This window comes from Fundulus heteroclitus, unplaced genomic scaffold, assembly GCF_011125445.2.
Source record: "Fundulus heteroclitus isolate FHET01 unplaced genomic scaffold, MU-UCD_Fhet_4.1 scaffold_51, whole genome shotgun sequence".
In the NCBI taxonomy this organism is placed as follows: Eukaryota; Metazoa; Chordata; class Actinopteri; order Cyprinodontiformes; family Fundulidae; genus Fundulus; species Fundulus heteroclitus.
In genome coordinates this window covers 2,432,602-2,455,090 of record NW_023396934.1, presented here as the reverse complement: position 1 = coordinate 2,455,090, position 22,489 = coordinate 2,432,602, and the positions used below count along the sequence as shown (strand labels likewise).

The 22,489-nt window shown below is 40.6% G+C and overlaps 1 protein-coding gene across 2 annotated transcripts; it reads right to left on the bottom strand.

Annotated features, from left to right (window-relative positions):
- Nucleotides 1-428: 428 nt before the first annotated feature.
- zgc:153681 (uncharacterized protein LOC751719 homolog) lies at nucleotides 429-20,382 on the bottom strand. Of its 2 annotated transcripts, XM_036132438.1 has the most exons (23): nucleotides 20,191-20,382; nucleotides 20,016-20,108; nucleotides 12,452-12,511; nucleotides 11,011-11,206; nucleotides 9,324-9,474; nucleotides 9,157-9,240; nucleotides 8,960-9,064; nucleotides 8,672-8,752; nucleotides 8,281-8,350; nucleotides 7,708-7,796; nucleotides 7,504-7,611; nucleotides 6,537-6,646; nucleotides 4,024-4,060; nucleotides 2,399-2,467; nucleotides 2,223-2,278; nucleotides 1,992-2,099; nucleotides 1,810-1,868; nucleotides 1,604-1,719; nucleotides 1,476-1,518; nucleotides 1,303-1,381; nucleotides 1,005-1,187; nucleotides 853-913; nucleotides 429-767 (listed from the first exon to the last, which is right to left on the bottom strand). In XM_036132438.1, exons 2-23 carry the CDS (start codon nucleotides 20,068-20,070, stop codon nucleotides 729-731), a joined length of 1,959 nt encoding a protein of 652 aa, XP_035988331.1. In that variant the 5' UTR covers nucleotides 20,071-20,108; nucleotides 20,191-20,382; the 3' UTR covers nucleotides 429-728. The 2 variants fall into 2 exon arrangements, with proteins under 2 accessions (XP_035988331.1, XP_012721539.2); XM_012866085.3 differs by lacking the exons at nucleotides 12,452-12,511; nucleotides 20,016-20,108; nucleotides 20,191-20,382 and adding an exon at nucleotides 12,579-12,852.
- Nucleotides 20,383-22,489: the final 2,107 nt, after the last annotated feature.

Here is a 22,489-nt window from a genome sequence, read left to right as displayed (position 1 = left end):
TCTACCATACATTTTTTTCCCATACTTTATTAAGACTTTCACACAAAATTCAAGACTTTTCAAGGTCTGGTAAACAGTGTTTCAAAATTCCATACTTATTAAGACTTTCAAGACTTGCGCAAGCACCCTGCTTTTCCATGAGTATTTAGTTAAAATTATTCATATGTGTTTAGTCCAATTTTGATGTACACTAATCCAAAAGAAATAGAAACCACAGAGAAGGAAATTAACCCCCCCCCCCATTTCTTCCATATAGGGATTTTAGTTTGACTTTATGACTTTAAAACATTTTTTCTAAACCTCCAAACCTTTCTACCCACACAAATGCCATTTTCCTAATGCCCATTATTTAAAATGTAAATTGACAGTAAAAAAATAAATAAAAAATAAAATTCAGTTTTTACTCTATGCTGAAAAAAATAGATTGATTGCCAAAATATATTTTATTGTTTAACGTACAACAAAATTCTGATTAACAAATTTAAATCCAGACTGTATATCTTTATTCTATGAACATTTTTGACTAGTGTCTATACAAATGACTTTCAAGTAACGTTACAATGACAACAAAAACGGCGTCATCAGTCCTCACATCAAAGTTGCCACTTAGCTGGTAAAATAGTTAACGAGTAAACTTAATCTTTATAAGAAGCAACCAATAAAAGAAAACAACGGCATTAAATAAAATTACAGCTGATTTTATTTCACAGAGGTTTTACTGGAACTTCTCATTTTAGGAAGGCTACATCTGGGATCTTGCCTTCCGCCTGTAAAAGAGAGCAAAGAAGCACATTAGGGTTTCAGCCATCGCATCACTTTTAAACATGCAGGGAAACTGGAGTGAATCGATACCTTCAACTGTGTGAAAATCTGTGCTGCTCTGTTGAAATCCCACTCATTGTCCAGAAGGCACCTGTAAATCAAGCATTAAGATTTTTTTTGGTAAAGATATTACAGACAGGATTTTTTTTTAAATGTATTTAAAAGTACATAAATAGACTCACTTTTGTGACCATTCCAGGTTCATGCCGGACTTCAGCGAGAAAGCAGCGAGCATCTCTTGCTGTGGTGCGGTGAGGGTTGGGACGGGGCTGGAGGAGGGAGTTGGGGCTGGAGCCACGAAAGCTCGGCGGATCTCCTCTGTTGTGGCCATTCGGATGAAAAGCTGATCATTCACGATGCACAGACTGTGAAAACAGAATCACAGAAGGGAGTTGTTGGGGTTAAGGTTTTTGAACTGTTTTTAGAGAACCTGAGCATCTTATTTGTAATAAGAAAATCTGTATGGTTTACTAAACTCACCCAGAAGTTCCTGCTGGGACTGTGATGAAGACCCGGGAGAAGGCCATGGTAGATTCTCTGGACTTCCCATCAACAACCACTGAAAAGAAAACAAAATCCTATTTAGCACTACGTTTTATTGCGTAATGACAAAAAAAAATAAAAAAATAAAATCAACCACTGTACACAATTACCTTCCTTGAAGACTCCACTCACTGTGAATGATAGTAGTGTATTCTGTAAAGGGAAAATATATATATTTATTAAACAGAGAAACCACATGTAAGGAAGACGAGCGGTTCTGGAGAAAGCATCAACTCACGGTGTAGGTGTTTACATCCACTGTGAAGGAGGCAATGTCGTGTTGCGTTTTTGGCAGCTCGTTGATGAACGCCACGACGTTCAGCCGCGTGTGTTTCAGCAGCCTAAACCTCATCGCTGCAGACGGTAAGAATCAGGAGACATTAGGCGTTTAAAAGAAAATGCTGAAACATCCGACAAAGCACGAGACGAACAGCTGTAACTCACTGGAGTCTTTGACCCTCTTCAGGTTTCTGCTATCTTTGTAGTACTCCCCCAGGCTGCTTCTAAACACCAGGCGTCGGGGAAAAAAAGACAGATTTTAGCAGCATCACCCACAATGAAGTCTTTACTAAATGAAATCAGAGCAGCTGGAGAATGTCCCAGGTCTTCTTGCATCGCTCTCCTACCTGGACGGGTTCTGGGTGGTATAAGGTGTTGTGATGGATAAAGAAGCTCCATCATGGTACGCATCCAGCAGGGGCTGTCGATTCCCCGAGTCGTATATACTGTAGTACCTGGAACACATTCACTTGTTAAAGTCTTTCTGATGTCGCTGCAGGTTGTGTTAGAGTCACCGTTGAGCCGTCATTAGGTGGGTAAGGCCTTTAAATAATATATAACAAAGATTTTAAACTCACTGTTGCAAAAACCGCAGGATGAGAGCCTTGATTTCGTCTGAACCAAAGCAGCTTCCCTAAAAAAAGACATTTTTAAGGCCCGTTAAGACACATAATTGACAATAAATATTAATACAGCATCAATATTAATGAGAACATTTAATGAGCAGCATCTACCACTGAAGAAAACAACAAACCTTGCAGGGGGGGATGGCAGTCGGAGTTTCGACATCAAACCCAATGGGTGGAGGGAGGTCATTACCATCCTGGCGGGAAACCAGAGATAAACATGCGTCAGATTTATCATGAGGGATTTGTCTGGTCTGGAATCAGCAGCAAGCATGCAGAGCCGCGTCAGCGCTTTCATTTCCCCTGAAACGTTTTCATGTTATGTGACATTCTGACCGAAAAAACCTTGATTTTAGTGTATAGACCAACGCAAAGTAGCATGTTTCTGTTACGAAGTGGATAGACATTGACACACATTTTCCAGTTTTATTTAATAAAAACTTTTAGAGCGGGGCATGCGTTCACATTCAGCCTCCTTTACTCTCATTCCAGTTAATAAAATCCAGCCGAACCAATTGCCTTTCAAAGTCCCTCAGTGTGAAATTACAGCTTTTTTTATGACCGACAGTGTTGTTGGAGAACATTAGAGAGCAAACAGCAACATGTAGACTGGAATTTTCAAATGAGCCATTAGTGGAGAGCATTCATCAGAGATCAACAGCTCAGGTGGGAGATTGTTGACGGGTCACATACTAGTCCTGAGCTCCCCAAATCTGACCCTTGCCATTAGTCCCAAAGTCACGTAGAGGAATCAGCCAAACGTGTATTACAGGTTGCTCGGGTCAACCGAAGCAAAATTAGACTTTGTGGCCTGAAGGCAAAATGCCGCACATGGCAGAACCTCTCATTCAAACACAGCGATGGCAGCTAGGGCTGGATGACACAGAAAGGAGCGTATCGATGAAATAGAAATCATACTGACTGATAATTATCAAACAATTCAAAACATGTTTTAGGTGCAGCCCTGGCCATTTTATGCAGTTGCATAAAACACTGAATTCAAACAATTCTTTATTCAACCAACCTTTTACCAAAACTACAAGTAAAAAAAACAAAAACAAAAAACCCCAAAAAGAAACTGGAAGTAAAAAAAAACCCAAAAAGAACACGTGCTCTTTGAAGTCTTTGAAGGGGGCGGAGCTTAGTGGAGGAGACTTCCTGGATCTGTGCTTGTGATTGGTTGGGACGATTTAATGACTGTAGCATTAAGCTACATGTTAGGCTTGAATGCAAAAATAAGGGAAACCGTTCTATTATTCAACTTTTTATTTTTCCATTGCACCACACGTCTATCAATCGGTATATATTGTTGCTGAATTGTCATCCGATCTTGCTGCCACCTATAATTTAGGGCCAGTGAAAATCCGACGCTAAATACAGATGAGAATCTGTGGCTAAATATGAAAATACTCCAACCTGGCCAGATGTGAAAAAATGTCGGCCTTTATCTTGAGCTGGCAGAGAACCGCGAAAACAAATATAATGGCAGTGAAAGGTGGCTCTTAGTTACACAAGGGGCCCGAATACAAATGCTCTCCACACATCAGAGCCTTTTGAGTTAAAACTGAAAACTATGCATCATTTTTAGTCTCCTGGTCAATCACATAAAATAAATTGAGGTTTCCGGTTGTACTGTGACAAAATGCAAAATGGTAGAAGGTGCTGTGGTAATTTAAAATACTTTTTTAACGGCAGGACATCCTAAGAAGCAACCAGGATGAGGTTGACCGATGAAGAAAATGTGGCCACCTACCAGTTTGAGGAGCCGGGGGAACCGCTGCCGCACCGCACTGGGACAGAAAACAAAAGCAACGAGGTTATGATCCCACGCCACCCAAAACACAAACACTAATATCACAGAGGAGACCCCCAGCTGACCCCACAGTTTCAACTTAATCTCCGAATCATACTTTTTCTTCAAATATCGTCATAGATTCACAAATGACTTTACTATTGCCACAAAGTACTTTGTCTTCCTAATGTACGAGTAAATCTCCACAGAAGAGCTAACTTCCTCGCCTCAGCCCTCCCGGTTCATGCTGCGCACCCTTCACCCAGTCCCAGAGTGTACTCACCAGCAGTATACTCACCCTCTCCCCCCCAAATTGGTGATATACAATGATCTGACATGGAAGAGCAACACAAGCACACTTTTTCTAGGAGTACAAGCATGCCACCAGCTACTGGACTGAGCAGAGAACCAGGATACAAATCCACGTAGAGTTAGAGAAACAGAACGTTTATGCACGGATGGGAGAGAGGTGGTTACCACTGGTCTGCCGTTAACAACCCGCCCCCCAAAAAAACTCTCACCAAGATGTTGAGGAAGAGATGAGTCTGGGTAAAAAAAATATACGGTCAGTTTCACACACACATGGCCACAGTAAGGCCCGACATTCAGTCACTTTGTTAATTACCGGTATTTACTGTCAGCAGAGAAAGACGACCTGAGGACAGAGCGGAGAAAGAGGACAGCCGGCCTCAGGGGGAGCCGGACCCAGCAGTCCCACCGCTCATTTTATACTTTCCCCTTCTGAACAAGCTTAGCGGCTGCCGCTCTGGTAGGAGATGGCTCGGCTCTTTATTTGCCTTTAGCTCTATTTGTTGTTTTAGCTCGTTTTAGCACAGCTCTGAATTTAACTTGCTGCGGACAATTTTAAGCTTATATTGGGACCAAGCCCCTGGTTGGGTAGTTGACTGAAGACACGACTGGGAGTGATAAGACGCAGCACCATTTTCTCATCAAAGTGCTGTTAGTGCTGGACGCACCTTTGGAAACTGGAAGAGTTTTCAGGGATTTGTTGTTTTTTGTTTTTTTGCTGTTGTCGCCATTTGCCAGGCTTTCACCTCACTTCAGAATCCGTTTCTTCTAAGAAGCATCTGAAGGGCTTACTGCCAACTTTTCTCATTTACTGCTGCGTAAAGCAGGAGCCTGTGGTGGGCCACAAGATCAGACATATTGGAAGAGACTAATTTTGTTCTCTTTGGCTCTCTTCACACTGGCCACTGATCGTGATAAATCCCGCTCCGCCTCCGCCCGGATCGGCTTCGCCTGTGTAGTCCCGCCTCGTCCCGCCTTGCTTTCGGTGAGCCGGGGCTCACGGGGACTAAAGGCCGAGTAATCGTGACTGTGCCTGCCTTAGGTTGTCCCGAGGTTTCGAGGTGGGATCTTACCCGTCATCGGCTATCCAGCCTTCCATACTCGCCTGAGACAGGGGCCGAAAGGGCGCCGGCGCTGTGAGGGGAGGGGAGAAAATGGCTGCAGGTTGACTTTGCTTCATCCAAACATCTTTCAAGACGGCAATGGGTTTCTCTTTCCAATACAGCACATGCAAACAGGAGCGCTGTGGCTTCAACATCTTGAATGCACAAAACCCTTTCTCTGTGTCACTATTTATTGATTTAAATCTAGGTTTGGTATTGGGATTGTGTGTTTTGCAGCAGATGAGGGGAAAGCTAGCTAGAATGACAGCAGGGGAGTGCTGGGTAGAGCATCACCGAGAACCAGTAAAAGGACCGAAGCAGGGAAAAAAAAGAAGAAGATGCCCCAAAGTGACACTGAAAACGGTCTGAAAGAAGCTGAAGGCTCAGAGTGAAAGTGGACATGAGAGGAATGAGAGAAAAAGATTAATCTGGAGTCTGGAGTCCTCCCAGCTACATCTGGAAAACAGCCGTGTTTAGCTCGCAGTGTGAAAGGAAAAGATGAATTCTTAAGACAGAAAGACGGGCATGAAACACTTTTTCACTATTTAACTACAGACTTTAACACGAGGAAAATAGCTGCATGTATTCGACTACTTTATGTGCATCGGTACAAGGTCTAACATCAGGCCAATACAGCCTTGGAAATAATCTTATCAACAGCTTTGTTTATTGACCTTCTAGGGCACCATCTGTTACGGGGTAGTTAAGATGCATAAGTAGAGACAAAATGACAGCAAAGCACTTCAATTACGTCCTGTAAAATATTTCTTCCTTTCACAAACAAACATCCAAAGAGCGATTTATGCCCTCAGTCCAGCAAAAAAAAGAAAGAAAGTATTAAGTTAAAATCAGCTGCTTGGTCCGAAACTTCCTCCCGCTCTGTAAAATCAGAAGTAATGTTAAAAACACCTTGAACACAGCTTCAGGAGGGCGGGGTCCTATTTATGGAAACTCTGTCGCTCCTGTATCACAGGTGAGCTTCCCTGATCACGTACAGTCATACAGATGTTGCTATTCCCCTGCAAAAACATCTGCTACCACCCCCCAGCATCATCGACTGACCTGATGTACGAAGGTTGATCCTTAAAGTGGTTGCACAGAGGGTTCCTGCTCAGCCACAGCTCCACCAGCTTCAGGCCTTTCATTTTATCCAGCTCACGCTCCGACTTTAACTAAAGCCATCGCACAAAAACAAACAGAAGGTCAAATGGACGGTTTGCGGTAGGAAATGTTTACAGCGCGTCACAGAGCAGTGCTTAAAAACATTTTCTCACATCAAACCACAAACTTTACTGTGATTTGATGGGACTTTATGCAACAGATCAACCCAAAGCGTGAACTTGTATTTAGCCGCGTTTTCAGCTCAAGCAATTCCATTTCAGAAATCACCGCAGCATCAACTTTGTTTTAATGGAGCCAAATCAACAACAGTATCTTCACACAAGTAAATACCACTTTATATTGGTTTATGGCTCAAATCATCCCCCAAAAAATGCCTTTATTTATTTGGTTGTGATGAGACAAATTGGAAGAAGTTCAAAGAACATGAAAATCTCTGCGAGACACCAGTTCAGGGCTCGGCAACCTTTAACATCCAAAGAACGATTTATACCCTCAGTCCAGACAAAAAAATATATAAAAACTTATTTAAAGCCCCAAATGTTACATGACCTTTGGAAAAAAGGCAGCTAATATTTTTTGACAAATACCTCCTATATGAAATGTGTCTTCATTTTTCAAAGAACCAGGATTTTTATTTCTATTTTCAGGTTTGAAAATCCAGGAAAAAAAGTGATGTAACAAAGGGGGGAAAAGCACCTTGTTCAATAGATAATAGATTTAAACTGTTGCTGGTACTTTTAGTCTCATTCTGCTTTGGGAATTAAATTCAATTATTTCAAATAAAAACTAAACAAAAAAACACTGCATGTGTGATGATATCTAAATGTAAAACATTGTTCGGGTCTTTATCATTTTTAGCCAAACATACTAAGAGCCATCGGTTTGGCCACGGTGGATTTACTCTCACCTCATTTTGAGAAAGGTTGAGCACCTTCAGGTTAGGCACTTTGGTGACCACATCAGCTAGATCGTCCAGCTTGTGAATACGGTTGTTACTGAGATTCAAACACGTCAGCTGGAAAGATAAAAGAAGGATCAGCGCCACCAACAGGACACATTACACACTGATTGTCTCCTCCTCTGTTGATCTGATGATCACCATGAACCTTACCTCAGGAATGTTTTCTTCTATGATCTTAATGACAGCCTCCATGTTTGTCTTTCTATTCAGGATGACTTCAATGTTCTGAGACACCAAATCTGGAAAAAATAAATAAATACAGGAATTCAGAAATATGCCAAATGAGCTGAAATAGGATTTTCTATCATTAGTTCACTGAGGTGATGTAAATAGTTAAAGCATGTTTATGCTTTGGAAACATTTATGCTTTGCTACTATAAATGTTAATTATCTTATTAGTTATCTAATTGCTGCACTTTATTGTTAATTTTAACTTCAACTTCAGCTTTTATCGTTAATCTTTACTTAAAGTCTTAACTCCAGTCTTTTAGACTGATCTCCTTTAACTTTTATAAGTCGCTTCTTATCCCTCTGTCTTGTCTATTGTCTGTATTGTTTGTGTGATTGTTGGATGGCTGCTACTATTACTTGCTACAAAAGAATTGCCCTTCGGGGACCTAATAAAGTAAAGTCTAAAAGTCTAAGCACAAAACATTAATAATTATTGTTCTGACAAAAAGTAAACAGCCTCTCTACTTCTTCGTGTAGGAAATATGTAAATACCTGGGTCCGTTCGAATGTTGTTTAAGTCGAGCGCCTGCTGGGAGCCATCGAAACGTTTCGCCATGCATTGCTGTCAAGGAAATAAAGAAATGTTTGAGCTGAAGGCTTGCAAATGTACGCAACTCAACATCATTTAAATTCAGTACGTTAAAACAACATTTATGTACGATCCTATTCAGACTTTAAACACACTACGACAACTTAAACTAGAACTGGGTTCATCTTCATCCATTAGATGCTTTGAAACACAGCTGTGTGAAAATAAACAAAGGAGCAAATGTTAGTATTCATGTAGCTTGTAAACACCTCTGATCGGTCCCAGTGCAGAAGCTACGAAAACATTTGAGCTAAACCAGGCTAAAACATTAAACTCCCCGTCTCTGGAGCTCACCTTCAGGTGCTCTATGTGTTCAGGCTTCAGGTCTGACTGCAGCGAGGACGGCGGATTACTCGGGTTGACGTGTACTTCCACCTAAAAGAATCAACAACCAAGAGAAACACAGGAAAGTTAAGAGATAAAATGCAGTTGAGTTCATGTGCAAAACCTTTAACAACAAAAAAACGACAGCAGAATCCAAGTGTGAGCCAAAACGAGTCATTAGTGTTGCCACTTTCTGACAATACTGTTAAAAAGACCAATGATTACACGAGCTGCCTTAAAGCAAATAACACGACATACCTTATAGCCGTCTGAATCTGTAATCTTGTGAGAACATCTGCGCAAAGCTTGGGCAGCAGCCGAATCTTCCACATAGAAATGCGCCCTCTGGTGGTCGACGTGGTACTGCAAGCACAGAAGATGGAGGAGAAACCGCATCTTTAAATCGTTCTATATTATTTCTACAGATTATCTGAGAAGGCAGAGTCTAAACTCACCTGTACAGGTGTATACTGAATGGAACAGATGTTCTGGAGAGCTGTGATCAACCATTTCTTTTCATATTTCTTTCCATGTGGTATCTGGCAAACAGAAGAGGCTAAATCTAATATCTGTTATAATGCAGGTATGTTAATGTCATGTATAGAAAAGCAGGTTCCCTCACCGTGACTTTGTACCAGCTTGACTGGCTTCTTAAACCTGCTCTGTAATAACCGCCGCCACCTCCTGTTAGTGCTCCTCTTCCTCCTTTATCCTGCCGCCTGTCTCTGTCAAACCGTGCATCTCCTTTTCGAGATGGTCTTCCATATGGGGTGCTAAAGAACATAAAAACTGTTTTTCCCATAATATTCTCCTCACAGTAAAAAATAAAAATTCAAGAACAAAGTGTGGAAGTTTCTAATATCCTTGTGCTTCAGGATCAGAAATTCGTAGCTAAAATTGCTCCAAATTGAAGTGTTCGTGCTTAATAGATGGTATCTTAAATTAAACTAGTATACGCTACCCTTTCAGCCAAGGCTACAAGCAGAAAGTCATTAAACAGAGCCGAGGCATTTCCTAAAAGCAAAGTTTGCATCTTTATATTCACACTCCCCTAAAAATGAATTTGCTTTGAAACAATGAGCTGAATTTCTCTGGACATTTTACCCAGAAAGCCTTAAAAGCCCGTAGGTTTCATGTGATCTCTCATTCTGCAAAATAAACAAGTTATTTTCTAAAGCGACTTACTTTAAAAGCCCCTAATAAAGCTAAATGTTTACGCCAACTCTGACAGATTATATTTTCGTATACATGGACATTTCTCTGTTTACAACACACAACAGCGTTTATGAATTTAAAACCCATTTTCATTGCAGCACATGTAATAACGTTACAAACCGATTTCCCTCGATAGTGGCTTCATATTTTCACAAACTGCTGCAGTTTCTTTGCCACCTAACAAACAAATGAAGTTGTCTTGTGTACGTGTGGGTGTGAATGCTAGCAGTGAGGTGAATATTTGTTCCCAAACATCAGCCAGCCAGTCTGGGACACAGTTCTGACACATATTTAGATTCTTACTCTGAACGCAGCCTCACATGTCAGCAAACTGTGTAACGACAAGTGCTGATCATTTGTGACGTTATCTTAATAACAGGAAAGAGACGTTCTGACCTGAGGGATCACGATTAACCCGAGGCAGAGAGCAAGTAAGGCTTCACCTCAGCAGTTTTTTTTTTTACATAAACAAACCCCAGAATCTTCAACAAAACAACAGAGAGAAGTTTTGTTACATGTTGCCACATAAATGAGCACAAGTATTTTCATTTAAAAGCACTTGACCTAAATATGTAAAACTGATTACTAATGAGAATCCGCTACTCACTAAATCCAGTTACACGACTTCACTTTTCATAAGTCAAAACTATGTGGAGAGTCCGGTACAGCTGGTTGTGGGACAATAAAACTTCCTGTGTGGAGCTGCAGTCAAGGTGAATTCTCCCCACGCACTGAAAACAACGCCTCGACGGGTTTATCGGTGTCCTTCTCCATGCCTGAAATGCTGTGGCTGTGCATGAGGTCAACCCTGCTTTAAATCTCGTCTATACTAAACAGTCGTGATTTCAGACAAGGCTGCACCTCAATTACTGATAAATCCCAGCAGCAAAAACTAGGGATGGTTTCAAAGAGGATTGACTTCTATAGTTTAATATTGTTTCCCCTACTACTTTTGATGGGATATGGGGCTTAATATTTCCTGTCAGTGAATTACTGTGGTATTTATTGATTTTATAGTTTGTTTCCCAGCTTTCCTGTGGATAATGTTACTTTATTCTAAGAATTTTACAATGCTATAAAAAAAAAACACTTACAATCTGTTCTGCGAGCTGCTGTCTTGAGAGCTGTCACTCATAGTAACGTCTCCATCTGTATCATCAAGCAGCCTGGACCGTGGTCCAGGGACTCCAAACCCTCCTCGGTGACGGTTCCTCCCAGATCTGTCAAAGGACCGGCCCTTGTGGCCTCTGCCTTTACGGTTGCGAAACGGAGCGGTTCTGTCATCATGCTCTGCGAGGGAAAATAAATATGTCAGCGGCGAGCATCAGTTGAAGATCATCAAAATAGTCAAAAATAAACCGCGCTGTAACTAAATTAACAAGAATCTGTTCAAGGGGCAAAATGTTGAGAAATTTATTATTTTAATTTACGGGCAATCAGAGCTGTCAACTCTGACTGAATGGGGAAAAAAAATACATATAATCTTTTCATTTTTTATTAAATGAACTGTTTTTAGGGACAATTGTCATGTACAGTATTAAGTCCTACTGCAAACCTTCCTGACCAGTACAATATTATGTGCTGCTACAACCATCTTTTCTTGCTACTCAACCTAGATTCCATGATGGGCGAGATCTAGTTTAAAGTGTATGTCTTTGTTTTTAAACTCCTTTTAATTATTATTATTTTTATTTTGTTGTGTTTTTGGATTGTACAGCACTTTGTATCAACTGTGGTTGTTTTAAAGTGCTTTATAAATAAAGCTGGTATGGTATGGTATGGGCTATAATTATAATCACTGTCTTAATTTATATCTTATCGATCTTATTAATCTTGTTTTATTACTGTTTGTATATTGATGAGAACATAATCCCAATAAAGCTATTCTACTCCATGTTCCAACAGAGAGTTGAATAGCAAGGTATAAAAAGGTTATCGGGGTTTGGCATTGCTAATCTGGCAGATTAGAAATCTCTTTGTTATAAAGAACCCGTCAAATGTCAAAATCTGAGTCACAGCAACGAGGCATATGTGCAAAATGCTCTGTGCTGAGTGAAGAAAATATAAAACACGCAAATATATGATGTCTGGTAAAAACTTTGAGCAGCTGGGTATAAATTCTGTAACATAAATCATACAAAAAACATCCTTTTCAAACCCCAGGAAACATTTCTTGGCATTTTGTCTGTGTCCTTTTACTTAGCAAAACATAATCGTTGGCTCACCTTTTAACTAAATCGTGTTTGCATTCACACAATGAAATTTAAATTACCCCAATAAAAGTACATGCTTGCTTTTGTAATAGATCCCTCACTTTGTCTACCAATATCACCGAATAGGTTTGTTTTTAAAAAGCTCCCCGCGTTAGAAAACAGTGTTGTAGGTTCATGTCTTATATGTTTTATTTAAATGCTAAGATTACGTGCATTAATTCCTGACAGTGAATAAACAGAAACTGACATTTAATTAGTGAACTTGAGCGATTGTAACTGTAGCAGCGATAAAATATCCTGTCAGCTTTAAGACACATGTTACCTCCATGGACCATGAAATCTGCCCCTGTGACTTCTCTCCTCACCACGAAGTCTTCGCGGTCTGAAGGGAAGTCGTAGAAGCAGGAGACAAAATGTGAGATTAATGCGACAGTAAACGTGTTTCTTACCGTTGTAGTAATGCCCGCCGTCCGCCATATTCTTTCCACTGGGTTTGTTCAGAGGCGACAGAAAAAGAAAAGAGCAACCCTTGTTGGGGGGGAAATAAACAATAGTCCGTGGGCCTCGACTTTTCTCTCGTATAAAACACAAGCCAGAGACGCTAAGAACAACTCAAACACCCCACATGGCTCCAGATTACACAACAAGCAAAAGACAACGGGACGTGGATCACCTTCGCTTGGATTAGCCTAGCGAGCTTTCCCTGCTAACAGGAAGACGACGGAAGCAACACATCGACGCCATTTCCTGTTCCAGGGCAAAGTAGCGCAGGGATTATCCCGTTATGGTCAGAGGAAGATTAAAAAAAAATTAAAATCAGCAAAAACATTAAGGCAAAAAAAAAAATATATTAGTCTCCATTTCTGTTGATATTCATAGTTACCTTTAGCATAATAGCTACTTTCCTTTCCCATAACTAAACGCTGTTTTGTGACGTCACATCCGCAATAACCGTTAGCTCAAAGGGCAAACTTGAAACTAAATAATCAATAACTTTGGACCCCAACACTCGTTTAGCTCCAAAATACCACTGGGTCGATATCATAAGGTGCCTTTGAGACTGTTCTATTTCCCAAAAGATGAACGTTTTTCCAATAAATTTTCATTGTATTAAGTAGATGTCATGCAGTTAGAAATAAAGACCTCTCAACTTTTAACTCAATATATTTTTTTTCCTGACTTTAATAAGAAAATATCATTGTTGATTATACAGCAATATATGCATGGCTTGTTCTTGAACAGCACTTTTACTTTTGTTAAAAATTTAAAGAGTGTATACATTTATTGTTCTGTTAGTGGGTTAAAACAGAAGACGGGTGGACATTTTCAGCTAATGATGGCATTAAAAGAGCAAATGGTTGTCCTTCAATGAGAAACACGACTCAGCAAGCTGTGTACTTTTTTAATAAATATATTACAAATTCATGAATAGTATTTATTTAAAATTATATTTCATTATGAAACAGTTGACACGCTAAGCTTAACATCATACGAAACACTGACTATAATGAAATATAAGAGTAAATACTTTCTTTGCAATTAGCCACTGTTTCACCCTCCTTTAAAGAAAGACAAAATGGTACTTTTCTCTCTGTAAAACATCTGAAGATTTCTTGCAGAGACAGTTACTTCATAATGACAGGGTGGACAGCAACATCAGGGACACATGCTAAATGTTCGATATAAAATAGAATATACATGATCAAAAATACTCTTTATGAACTAGGAGGTTGCTGTGGACAAGAAACCCATGTTTTTTATTTAACTTTATTTTTAGTTTTTGAACTGGACCAAACAGGTGAGAGCTACAGCGCACATACAATATACAGAGCAATGATGCTTTTGACAACGGCGCAGGGCACTTGGCGGGCGTCGACGACTCAGATGAGTACTCCCGAAGAACACCGTGCAACAGACCTGGAGCTTAGCGTCGGACGGGAACTGGAGCTTGGGGTCAGGAACACCCAGAAACTTGGAGAGCAGGAACCTCTGAAGCAGCTACAGCAGAACCTCTGGTCACAGTAACCCACACAGTAACACTAGACGTTGTCTGTAAAGCAGCAGCTCCGGATGCAGGAACTCTCGCAGCAACCCGAGGACCTTATAATAACCATGGGGGTCCTGGATGCTTAGTGTCTCGACGGGGTCCTTGGTGCAGAGGTCGTTGTGTGAACTCTCTGCGAACCTCAATGACAGCTGGCAAGCCAACCTTAGTGTCCGCGTTAACCTTCTCAGGAAGGTTGGAGACCGATCCACTTGGATCCCCTCTTCAAAGGACATTGACGCACCGACTAGAGACAGGTCCCCCTGGACCTAGTATTAGAGCATAGACTTCAGGTGGATCCACCTGGATCCCTTCCTTGAAGAACTCTGGTGCGAAAACTGGAGGCGAGGCGTCAGCCGAACCCTCGGAAACAGGAACAGTGGCGTCTGTCGGAGACAGGAACAGGACTGAAGCATCGGCCGGACCCTCGGAGGAAGGAACAGGACCAGTGGGGTCCATCAGACCCTCAGAGACAGGAACAGAAGCATTTATCGGACCCCCGGAAAAAGAAACAGAATCATTCCCCGAACCCTTGGCGACAGGACCAGGACCAGAAGGGTCCACTTCAACATGGACAGTGTACTCTTTTACGTGTACTGGTTCAATAGCTTGATTACTGGTGTCAGATTGACCTCTGGTAGTAGACTTCAGAACGGCAGGAGATGCTAGATGATGGTAAAAATCTGCTAATGCAGCTCTATAGTCGTTCTCCTAAACCCCTTTAACTTTTTCTCCAATATGGGTGAATAATTGTAAATCAAAGCCTCTTAATAATGGGTACAAAGGATGTTATTTTAGCCCCATTTACACTACCCTTGTTAAACCGATCCGAGCCGAGACCAGTCCGAGCTTGGATCAGTTAACCAAGCCGAGCCTCGTTCTGACGACCGTTTACACGTCACGCTATTCCGACTCTTGGTTGCTCCTCGCCTCCTAGTGACGATCTGCGGGACTGCTGCTCTCTGGGATTGAAGGCGGGACAAAGCAAATCAAAACGGCGGCGCCCGTAACATTCAGGATGTTATGCTTGAGTATTATTGTGATATTTCTGTGTTTGCGGAGAGTCAGAGGAAGAAGGCAACCATTGGTGAATTTACTTGAGAGAGTCGGCTTTTGGAAAGTGGATAAGACAAACAAACGTTTACTAAGGATTTACAGACACCGGAAACAACAGACGCTGAGGTTCATCACACTGCTAAGCAGAATCATCACTAGAAATAGTGTGGCACGGTAAGGAAGCTAGTATTATTATGAATGTCTGAAATTTGTCTGAATGGAGCGTGAATCGGGACGTGCAGCCAGACACGCCGGAAAAACCGCGGACAGTCAGCTGACTGTAAGGGGATGAAGCAGTCAGCTCATGTGCTCTTCGTTATCAGATAACTGGGTCAAACAAAAAACAGGCCGAGACCTGCTCAGGAACTAGTCTGCATTTAGCGCGGTCCAGTTATGTCTGGCTCGGTTCAGTTCAGTCTGCTTACCATTTACACTCCAGAGTTATCTCGGTTACCGAGCACGGACTGGTCTCGGCTCGGTTAAAAAAGGGTAGTGTAAACGGGGTTAATGTTCTTCAACTCCACGGAAGTGGCATCAGAAGAATCGATGGCTGACCAACAGGGAGACCCAACAGGAATGGGTGACAGAGAGTAAGTAGCTGAAGCCTCATTCAGACGACATCCTCTTCTCAGAGAAACAGGAGGTGGATGAAGTTGAGGAGTGGCATCGTTGGAAGAGAGGTGGCGTCTGGGACCGATTACAGGAGGAGAGATCGCTAATGTGGAACCTCCAAGGAAGGTCCCGGGACAACCTCAGACATCCTCCTCCATCCCAAACAGAGCCCAAGCGTCCATCATAACTCTTAAACCGGATCGTAACCCTGTGCCGGGGACGGGTTCATGTTTAGGGCCAGAACGTACTACAATGAAGAACGCTGGTGAACCCGATATTCAGCCAAACACAGAGTTACATTTTAAAAGGTTTATTGAAGGGGATGAGTAGTGGCAGGTGAGCCAGACCAGCAGAACCAGACTGACCAAGGGTTGATGTCAGTGACAGGCTAAACCAGTGAAGACGGTAGGGGCTGACCAGAACAGACGATGTGGATCAAGGAACCAGCAGAACGGGCAGAGCGAGCTGCTGGCATTCACACAGGCAAACGTGTGAGGGGAAGCAGAAGAGTCCAGCTGGCTACTAAGCACACGAGAACTGGTAGAGGAGGAGCACATCACACAAGACGAGACATTCTGGCCGGGATGAGTTGTCTGAGGCAGGTATATACAGAAAGGGGAACGGGTGGGCAGAGTGGGCTCAAATGATGGCAGCAGGTGGAGCTGATCTGGGCTGACTGGTGACTGAGGAGTGGACTGAGCTGATTGGGTGGTGACAGACGGCTGTTGGCTGAGGGGAGTGGAAACTAGTCCAGAAAAGTCCAAAACAAAGCAAACGAAAACCTATATCATGATATATATTTTACTATTTATTTGAAATTAATTTCATATAGCTGTGCAAGTTTTTTTTGTTAATAAAAACACCCAAGTACTCCAATTGTGACTGATGCCATATAAATCGATAACTAGCCATTAATTGCTTTATAGGATCGAAATAGGAGGTCAAATTTAGATTTTGTACATTGAGTATATAAACTGAAAATAACCCATAGGTTTCCAGAACGTTCATAAGCAGTGGGATACCAGCTTCAGGATTTTCCATGGCTAACATCATCCCCACATAGGCACATTTTGAAAGGTTCCCATTCACTTTTATTCTTGCTGTTGGTGAGGAGTAGATTGATCTTATACACTGAATAAATATAACACAGAACCCAAATCTCTTCATTACTTGAAAAAGACACTCCCATCCTACCTTCTCAGAATCAAGGCTGAGAAGGATCGGGCTTTTATTTTCTTTAATTATATAGTCAATAATATGATTGGCCCTTCTTATATTATCATGTGTTTGTCTGTTAGCAATGAAACCTGTCTGGTCATCATCTATCAAAGAAGGCATCAAAAATACTTAGTCTTTTAGCTCTTTTACTGCTGCGTGTAATTTATAATCTATTATTTAAAACACCAATTGGTCTGTACCCTTTAGGGTCCGGTCTGTCTTTCCCACCTTTGGTATGACTGAGATAAATGCCACCATATTATCAAATATGTAAAAAAAAAAAAAAAAGTGCCTTCATGCTGAAATACTTTGTTCTTAAACAAAGAGACGTGTGGTATTACAAATTAATAAATGTATACATTAATATATTGTATATTTTAATAAAAAAAGAAGTTGGATTGTTCATTTAAATGTATTTCACCTTCTTTCTCACATGTACAATCCTGATTCTCAAAACACCAATAATAATTTCCTCATTTTTTTTGCGTGCTGTGCATGCACATGTGCATACACAGCTTTTTTTAAGGGCCTGGAAAAGTGTTATTTAACATTTCCAGGTCATTCCAGTGTCTAACACTACCCAGCTTGCAATAAAGGCTGGAGCTTAAGACCCTTGAAAAAGAACTGCTAGCAAAGCTTCTTGGGTCTGTTTGGTAGCCTAATCTGTGACCCCATGATACTTAATTTGGCAATGTGACTCAGCCTTATTTTGTGAAATACGGCGGTAACAGATTAATAAGCATAAAGTTATGGTCCATCGGTTGGGTTTCTGCATTGTTCTCACCACGTAAAAACTCATCTTAAGAACCCAAAATGGTGATCTGCTTGGCGTGATTTACCTTCACTAGTCATTGCCGGTTATTGTAGCCGCAAGCTGCAGAAAATAAGGGAAAAGTTGCTCCGTCTGCGTTTACTCCCGCTGGCTCCTATGGCAGCCTCGAGTAGGAGAGACCCATCCAAGATGGCGGCGAGCTCCAGCACGTAATGAGGCGTCTACATTTTTAATATCTGTGGAGGAAACCCAGTTTGGGAACATGGGAGGCAGCCAGAGTGCCCTGAGAGACCCCTTGCAAGCACAGGGAGAAATTTATACTTCACTCAGAAATGCCCAGGGTGCAGCGCTAACACGTGCACATCCATAGTCTTTATTTCCAATTGTGTATTTTTATTGTTCTACCGCAGAAAATGTTTTTTCCACATATAAATTAAGCCCTAAAACCAGTAATCAAGACTAAGGACTTTTTGAAAATTCTAATTTATAAAGCAACTGCTTTTAAAAAGGTGTTGGTGCACCTTTCAAATTAAAAGATTTGAGAGGTGGCACATTACTATTATTGTTAATCACCTGTAATTTCCTGCAACAGCCCAGAATGTCTAGTTATGATATAGGCACACTCTCAGCAGAGTAGCAATGAATGTTAAGGCAATAGTACGCCACAAACAAAGACAGAATGAAATTGCTTCATTTTGCCACAAGTTGTCTCTCATTCTGTAAGTGATCTCCTGATGCCAAAAAAACGAAACCTCCCACGGCGTAGCCACACAAGCTAAACTTGACATCTAAATCTGCATAATCTCTTCAGTACAACTCCATACCACACATATCTAGACTAGGGCTGAACAATTAATCGCATTTTCAATATAATCGCGATTTAAAAAAACGCAATTTCCAAATCGCAAATCGCAATTTTTGGCTATATAACAATTAGGGAATTAGACACGTCCATTAGGTGTCGGTAAAATGTTTAAAGTGGGTTTGCCTCCACATGGAAGGGAAGACAGTTGCAGCAGTGAGATAATTTATTTTTATTACTTGTATTAGAGTTTGTATAATTATACATAGCATTAAGTGCAGGTCAATCAGTTTAATACATAGACTTGCTTGTTGGTTGCACTTTATGTTCAACAAGGATTGATGTCCAAATCAACTAAAAACTGTTCTCTTGAATAATATTCTGATTAATAGAAACATTACAAATTCTTGTTTAAAATAGTCCTTGTTTACAAACGTCTTTATTTAGAAGCCATTTTTGTTGCTTGTGGTTAACGCAGAGAAAAGTCAAAATTGCAATTTTGGTTGAAATATATTGTAGGCAGAACGCGATCATTTCTGCACCGAGTTTAGATGCTGTGGGTCTCTTAGCAACTAATTTGCACAGCGAGGAAACAAGTTGATTTATTGTTTGTATATGTTTAAAAAGACAAGATAAATTAAACTGGAAAAAAAGTCGCATTAAATCGCAATATTAAGAAAAAAAAATCGCAATTAGATTATTTCCAAAATCGTTCAGCCCTAATCTAGACTCTCCGTGACTCCAGCCATCGACAACATAAATGTAAACACCTTGTCGGGCGGGTTCTGCCTATGCTGCGGATGCGTCAGAGCGTCCGCCATGTTGAATGTGGCAAATCTGCAGTTAGTCTGAGTCACTTAAACAGTATCACAGGGAGTTTAATCGCAGAACATACTTTATATTTGTAATATTTTTATTTTTGTAATATTACGAGTTTATTTTCGTATCGCTTTGGCTTCATTCTCCTGACTTTATACTCGTAAAGAATAAAAAAAAAATTAAAGAATCTAACCTGGCCCCTACTCCAGGACTGAAATAGTGCTGCAAACTGTGACTATTCTGGAAATGTCACCCCTTAATTCTCATATTATTACGTTTTTCTTATAATATTACCACTTTGTCTTGTACCACTTTTTCCTCATATTAGAAATTATTGGCAGCCTTCTCCACTTCCAGGGCGGATGAACTCGGATCACGTGGTTGGGTGACAGGTAGTTCTGCGCTGGGGCGCCGAGATAGTTAACTCCCATTTATTTACCTTTATATCATATCCCCTATTTACGTTTCAACAGAAACCAACCAAAAATAAGCAGACGGTAAAACAATAAAGGGGGAAATAACCAGGCCAGTACGAGACTATTGGTGTAATTTGTATGACTTACCGTCATTTAACACGTGGGTCACCACGGCTAGTGGAGGGTAGTGCCTCCGAATCATAATCAAGCGGGGTCCACCGTCTTTTAGCCTTCAAGCAGCTGTTGACACAGCGAAAACAAAAATGTAAACTAAATCATGCAGACCTGTCGATTTTAAACTGTATTTGTTTGGGGTCTTTACCTGAGCTACAGGAGGAGCGGTTGAAGTTAGCTTTTAGCTAGCGGTTGGAATTAGCTGAACGGTTTTTCCTGGCGCTGTCCTACCAAGACTTTATCGGATCAGTTTTACCCACTTACATTATTTTAAACGTCGGGGTTTTTTTTATAATGTTTTAGGAAGAATCTCTCAGGTGTGACCGTGTATGCTCCTCTCAGTTTGTACCGCGCTAACCTTTTCCTCATGTGTCCCGGACAACACTGCGTCATGGCGCCACCTAGCGGAACGCACCACAGCTTGCAGGTGGGACCACAGACATATCTATGGGTGGGACGCCGAATTCAGTGACGCATGCAAACCCCAATGTGCCATACCTGCGACATTATTTGTAATATTTAACTAAACATATCCTACATTTAAAAGAAAACAAAAAATATTTAAGAATGTTTAATGTACTTAAAAAAAATAAGATAGTGAGCTCACACCTGAATAGTGTCCAGGGCATTGCAAAGCTGCAGACTGAAATAGAGCACCCTTGTTTTATCCTCTCCACATGTGGGGAAACACCAGATTTTCTCAGTTTAGGGGTATGTAAGGAAACAGATACAATGAATTTTACGCTAATAACAATATCATTAATGAAGGAAAAAGTGTGAGGCTTGTGACCCCGACTCTTAATTAAGCATACAAGTTATACGAGGTAATATCTGTAAGAGCCAATCATATGGCTCTTACAATATCAAAAGCCAATACATTGGGCTATATGTTGCTTTTAGTTATGTCCAAGTGCCATTTTTATCTTTTACAACATTTATAGAATCCATAAGCTTCATCATTGCAATGTTCTTATTTAACGCTAACATATTCATGGCCTTAATTGAGGTTCAGAACCCAACTTTGGGAACCGATTTTTTAGATGATTATGACATTTCCCCCTCGTTCCTGTTATCTGAGGTTACGAATGCCCTTTTTGTTGCTGTGGGAACAAAGATGGAAAAAGTGAGAAAATAAGGAAAAACTCTAAGTTTGCCTTTAATAGGCAAATAATTGGGTATCAAGGGTAGAAGGAAGAAATACATTTACAAGGACAGAGGTCTTTGTAGGTTGAAGTAGGGCTGTGAATGTTTAGATTATTCACTTTCTGATAAGATGATCTACAGTAAAAACTCTTTATTTAACCTCTCATCAGAGTTCAGATGTCTGGAGCTCATTGGTAAATACACAGCAAACATACAGTGCTAATAAGTTTGCATACAGTCATGTTTTAGTTTTTATGATGTAGTTTAACTGTTTTTTTTTGTGTGTGTTGATGGATGACACAACAAATAAATATCAACACATTTTTAAAACAGAAATTGTGTGCACAACTTGCACCTTCCATACACACTGCTTCCCCTCAACATCCTGTGTCTATGGTGGATAACTCCCTGTTCCTAGGATCCAACTTTTCGTGTGACGGTCCCCACACATATACCCTGTTCAGAAGAAGGCCCAGCAGAGACTGGACTTCCCGCAGCAACTCAAGTTCAACCTCATTGCCATTTTTCAGTCTGTTTTGTCCACATTAATCCCTGGGTAAGGCTTATCCAGAAAAAATAAAAAATAAACTACAGGGCTAAACTGGAACAGACAGTTATGTCTTTAGAGAGGATCGTCGGGGGCTAACCTTACCTCAATCCAGGACTTGTTCCCCCCACATCAGCGGGCCAAAACTTGGACACAATTGGATTTTCCAAAGGGAAGTTGCATACATTTGAGGGACTGTGCATATTTTTCCTGTTTGTGCTTGAAAGAAAACAAATTTGCACAAACACAGCCAGTTCTGCCTAGAAGTGATTAAATCTGCACCCTGGTGACAGAAGCTCACTGTTGGTAATAAAAAAGTTGGTACCATTTACATCATTTTAGCTGGGTATATATATATATATATATATATATATATTATATATATATATATATATATATATATATACACACACACACATACACACATACATATATATATATACACATATATATATATACACACACATACATATATATATATATATATATATATACACACACATACATATATATATATAGACACACACACACACACACTGCAAAAAGGAAACAGTACGTCAAATGTTCTTGAAATTAATGTCTTTGTCCTTGACTCAAGCAGGTTAATAAGATTATCTGACAATGGAATATTTTTATTCCTAAAATAAGATAATTAGATATATTGCACTTGAAACAAGATGGAGATGAGTTGTTCTTATTTTAAGTGCAAAGATCTTATTCCATTAGCAGATCATTTAAACTTGCCTGCTCAAATCAA